Raw genomic sequence first — 5,996 nt, forward strand, 5'->3', positions numbered from 1 at the left:
CTTATTTATGGTAGTTTGCACAAAAGGAATTGTTGCCTAGTCTGAAACCTCAAATAAGTAGCACTTCCCCATTAGAAAAGTATGTTGCTACATATTCTCAGTAGAGTGATGGCACTCTGAGAATAAGTAGTTTCACTGACTATTGTCTCCTCAATGGTGTATGACTAGGCATCCTAAGTCTAAGATTAGGCAACTTATGACTATTGCATACTGAGATTTTCCAAAAAAGTGTAGCTTTTTAATTGATGTAGACTTCAAGGCTTCATGCTACGTGAATTATAAAACTTTTGTAGAAGTAGTGCAAAGCATCATTATATAATGGCACTATTTGTACAAACTTTCATTTGCCTTTGTGTACAATAATGGTTCTTTGCACTACTTGTACAAAAGCTGTATAATTAATTCACATAGCATGAAGCTTTATAATTCTGAAGTCTACTTGGATATGATGATTTTCTTGTCAATTACTTTGAATATTAATGACTTGTTTTTTTTTCTCTTGTAGAAGCAAAAAAGAAGTGATATATTAACACTGAATAATTTAAAGATTGAAGCATGACAACAAGAAAGATGAGAATAGCTTATTAAAAATATATTACATACTGTACATTTCTGGTATTCTTCTTTCTGAATATACTTGAAAATTTGGGATGGCTACGTAATTCTATAGAACAGGATTTTCACTGACTAATTAGAATACACATCACAGTTGCAGGGATTACCAAATACATGTTTTTTTGTATTGTTTCTGTCGTAGCTGTTCTGTATATGGAAGTTCTGCAGTTGCTAAATTATAACATAAATTGGCTACTTTTGTTCTTTTCAGCTGGAAACTGTACACTTTGTCACTATAAGCACGCATGTCTTCTAAAACTGAACCAGTTGTTAATTGAACTGGTTCTACACAGTGATTAAACCAAACAGAATTCCATTGTCTGAGCTCTTCCAGTTCTTGCTGCATTTCTTCTATTCCAAATTGATGTATTAGTATTTGAAGTTTCTGACTAAAATGGTCGTACAACATTTGATCTGCTTTATTGTACTTTTGAATTTTTTCTTTAAAAGAGAAATTAAAATTTGAATGCAGCAAATTATTTATTCTACGATTATGCTTAAAATACATAATATCTTCCTTACTCCAGCATAGTCTTTCTTTTAAAAGAATTAAAGATTCATCAAACTGTTCAGCAATTAAAACCAAATCAAACATTTTGTCTACTTCTTCAATGGCTTGGTGTATTTTTGCATCATTATCCCAGACATTTTTGTCAAAACCAAGATCAAACAACATTTGATTTCGGCCAATTTTATGTTCATATCTATTATTATTTAAAAATTCTGTAGCATTTTTGTCATCAAAAAAATATTCCAGTGTCTTACCCGTAAATTTTTGAAGGTCAAAGTAAATAAACAATGATTCAAAGAGTGTTGCTGGATCACGAAAAATTGTGATATATAATGTGTCTGCTGGCATCAACTTCTTAACTTCCTGATAAACAAATCGTATATGATGACAAAAGATGTTAAATCCAGTAACTGGTGTCAAATTGTGTGCAACCATTGAGTGTAAAAATGGTTCTGGATGACCAAGGTAGTTACCTGATGTAGGAAGAACAAATGAAAGATTTCTCTTATCACCAAATCTCATTAAAATATTTTGAAGAGTAGAACTAGCACATTTATGAGTCTTCAAGAAGAACACATTCTTTTTAGAACAGCAGGGACATCCACAAGGTAAGGAAAATGAGAAGTTATTTCTGATGTACCTAGAATAAAATACTGTTTTAAGAGATTTATCATTACTCATGTTTTTGACCTCTCTCTCTCTCTCTCTCTCTCTCTCTCACAACTGAATTTCTGTAACAGAATCAAAAAGCCACTTATATCCTATGAATTTCATAACTACACAATAAAATGTAAAATGCTGTCAAGCAAATTTTTGTAATGTCAATTGCCTCTAAATAATTTAAATAATTTTTAGTTCAGTATGATTTTAAAATTATCTGAATTTCTTTCACATATTCTTATGCTCAGTTTTGGTATTTTTCACAGGAAGGGCTGCATTTTAGTTTCATCCCTCTTTTCCTACCAATAATGGTAAAAAACATTAATACTTCCATGAAAATAGTTATTTTTAACAAAGGATATTCCTCATCCCAATCTCTTACACCATGTCAATTATGAAATTTTATATTGAATATAAAATGAAAACAACCCCTTTGGTTTCATTTTTGAAGAAAACAAAACCAAAAAAACAGTAGCACTGTTTGATGAAATTTTATCCTTTTTATTTGCTGAATCATGCTTAAGGAAAAAATATGCAACTTGTCTTTTAAAGAAATGGGTAAGAAGAAACAGCAACTTTGAAACAGATAGAGTGGTGATACATTTAAACCAGTTTATAATGAATTTGAAAAGGGTTGGCTAAAACTTCATTATATCAGTAAATTCATTGTAAAAGTAACTTCAGCAAAAAAGATGAAATACAGTACAGTATTATGTTAAAAAGAAAGGAGAAATATTGACAGAAAAAAAGTGTGAACAAACTAGTTCAAGTAAACAGAACTGACGTGTTTAAACTCACCAATTTTTTTAATTAACCATACATCTAAATTACACTTTTTTTTTTTTTTCCCACCACATCTTACAGTCGAGTTTCAAAATACCCATTTTATCTGGCATGGCATTTTCAGCATATGTGCCTTGTGACATCAAAAAACTTTAATTCTATCTAAGCATGAGACAGCTTTTGCAGCAGAATGCTATTTTCTGTGACTTGTGATAATTCATCTTCACTTCAATCATGGGGCATTTGTTTTGTTCTGGGACTTCTGCAATGATTTCATCATCTGCTAATAAGGTAAAAAAAAACAAGTAATCTGCCACACCCTTCAAAGTAGTGCCACGTGATTTTATGGCAAATGATTTCACTCCTATAGCTCTTCTTTATTTTCATCATCAAAGGGTATGTCATCTTCAGTCACAGTCAAATCATCTTCTTTTAAAAATCATCTTTTCTGAAAACAGTTTTCACACTGTAGATACTTTTACATGCATTTTGCACAAGCTCAGGGGTCCCCAGTGGTGAACTCTTGTCTAGATTCAGACATAGGTTCTCTATTATCAGTCTTCAATAATAGTAACAAAAACTTGTGGTTATGCCTAGGTGCACTGGCTTAATCTCCAAAACAGTGTTTGGTGGAAAAAATAATTTTACTAATTAACATAGGCAGAGAAAATTAAAAATTAAGTTATTTTAATGGTACCACAGCTTATCATTCATATCCATATTGTATACTTGTCTGTTGAAGTATTTGAATGTGGTGCTCAATATTAGCAATACTAAATACAGTTGTGCCCCTGTATCTGCTGATTCAGTTACCTGCGGTTAACCATGGGTAAAAACTTAACACTTACTACTCGCGTGTCCAATACGATGCTTTCCTTTATTTTTTTACGATGTCAATTTTAAATCTAATAGCTTCACTTTGTTTTTTACAGTATCACGGTATGGTTTGGTCACCAACATATAATGGTTCTTTAGAGATTTAACGGATGCACCGTTTTCAAACTTTTGAATAATTTCCAAGTTTTTTGTTTAATTTGAAAGCACAACTCTTGCGTTTGCCCATCATTTTTGTAATTTCTAAACATAAAAAAAAAAAAAAAAAAAAAAAAAACCCACATCCCTGACATAAATAGCGAAACAAAATTTGTCGTTTTGCAGTATGACGGAACAACAATCAACACTATGCACTAAATCAAACTAAACATTTGGTCTTTTTTTTTTTTTTTTTTGTAGGTGCAAAGACAACAGGAATTGCAAGATAATAGACACACTGATCTCCCAATGACAGCTTATAACGCCACTTCTTGTCATTTATTTACGACTTGCAAAACATCTGTTTATATCTATTCTAGTTATTACTTGAATTTTATATGATTTCTTTTTTTTAATTTGGAATCTTGACATGTCCCGGTTAATCCAATCCCAGTAAATCGAGAGCCTGCTGTACTTTATTATTACCATATTTAATGTTGGTAATGTCTTACTGTGTGTTTAATTTATCAATTAAACTTTATTATACGTATGTATGTTCAAGAAAATCATGTTATATATGGGGTCAGCAGGTGTTCGCTTATATCTGCAGTTTCAGCCATCCACGGTAGGTCTTGGAACATATCCCCTGCGGATATGGGGGGGTCTTACTGAAATACATTCAAATTTGGCTGGTGCATCAAAAACCCTTGATGCGCCAACCAAAAAATAATAAGTAATAACCCACCTATGTGATTCCCTCGTCACATAGATACCTATCCAGCTGACCTTTAAATTTCCCAGAGATGTCAGCCTCAACCACCCATAGAGGCAACTTATGCCAGTAATTAACAATCTGCTGGCTAAAAAAAAAAAAATTCCTACAATCCATCCCTAAATCTCCCATAATGGGAATTTTTGCCCCCAAGTCCTGAAATCATTTGTAAGATTGAAAATCTCACCCTCATTCATTTTACTTTCTTCTCTCAAAGTGTATCTTTAGGCCCTTTCAAGAAACTTGATACTTTTTTTTTTAGTTGCAGTCTCCATACTTAGTATTTCAAATGCAGTCTTACAATTGCCTTATACAGTAGGATTGTGATCTCCCTATCTCTACAAGAAAAATGTTCAAACTTTGTGTCTGCCCATATTGTAACCTCTAAATCCCTTTTTTCATATACTTTTTACTTCTAAGTGTAGAAATTATTTGGGGGTGGAAAGAATCAACAAATGTACTACGAAGTTGTCAAATATCAGAAAAGTTTACTTTGTTTTGTAGTCTCTACACAGTCAAATTCTAATGGACATGCATTGAATGTGTTAAGTCATCCTATTTGTTACTGTAGTATGTAACAGGAAGTCCAGTCAAATCTATTCCCTTAAAACAGTGGTTTTCATTATGGTTGCTGGGTATCTCTACTATAACTAGTAGTGCCCTGGGATCCATAACCCAGTTTAATAATAATTATAATTTAATACTTTTTCTTGCTTGCTTAATCGTTCAATAATGTGATTATATCCTATTATTTTTATTAATATTATGTATTTCACAAGCTCTGTCATGGTGTTGCTTATGCTGCCTTGAATAGATTGACATGCGCATTTTACTCAGTTTTTTTCACCGGTCTGATTTTCAACTTTTGGTGACTATGGCCATTTTGCAAATTCCATAATCAGTTTTTCCTCCTCCTAGTCATTGGTACTGTTTTTGAAATATTTCTGACTTTATTATGTCTTTATGTCACTTCACCTTTTTTGATGCCTTTTATGAACTTCCAACTTAGTAATGACATACTACATGGGCAGAGTAGATTAAATCTGACCCCGGGGGCCTATGCTTTATCAACATTTATATTTCCATTCTAGCACAAGTACTGGAGCCGAATGCCTGAAATCAACAGGAAGAATTATTCACGTTAAAATTAAACTCTCTGTCCATATGGACTTAACAATAAGTTCAATCATAAGATCATCACGAATAATATTACAGATATTTGCATATATGACAAATTTCAGGTTACCAAAGGCCTAAATACATCCAGACCTTATAGGAAACACAAACCCAATAGCACCAACATTACTATGCATAAATACAAGCTAGGTGACTTTAAACAGATTATCTCTGAATGGGACAACAGTCAGTTCAGCATACAGAAGATTCATGATCTGCTATTTTGTACTAAATATAGCATCTTAAAGGCTCTTTACAGATTCATACTCGCCTTCAATTTCACATCTAAACATTTACTTGACCTTATTACAAATATCTGTAAATTTAAATTAAAAATCCAACATCAAGCTGACCAGCCAAAATAATAATACTGCTATCATTTTTAAATATAATACTTGTCTGGACAATTTCAACATTAATGATTGAATTAGTAAATCTACTGGCCTACTTCCAGATGGCTGCCAAAACTTGAACATTATTTCCAGATTCAGATATGCTAAGCCTTTT

The 5,996-nt window shown here is 32.2% G+C and overlaps 1 protein-coding gene across 3 annotated transcripts in view; it reads right to left on the reverse strand.

Moving 5' to 3' along the window:
- Positions 1–630: 630 nt before the first annotated feature.
- Positions 631–5,996, reverse strand: part of LOC150075186 (galactosylceramide sulfotransferase-like) — a 47,043-nt gene continuing 41,677 nt past the window's right edge. For all 3 annotated transcript variants that reach the window (XM_090388642.1, XM_090388643.1, XM_090388641.1), the window contains exon 5: positions 631–1,766. In XM_090388642.1, the coding sequence (XP_090244768.1) occupies positions 719–1,766 (1,048 nt within the window). In that variant the 3' untranslated portion in view covers positions 631–718. The remainder of the gene's footprint in view (positions 1,767–5,996) is intronic.

Source organism: Mastigoproctus giganteus, chromosome 14, assembly GCF_048544385.1.
Source record: "Mastigoproctus giganteus isolate SK-2022 chromosome 14, ASM4854438v1, whole genome shotgun sequence".
NCBI classification, from domain to species: Eukaryota; Metazoa; Arthropoda; class Arachnida; order Uropygi; family Thelyphonidae; genus Mastigoproctus; species Mastigoproctus giganteus.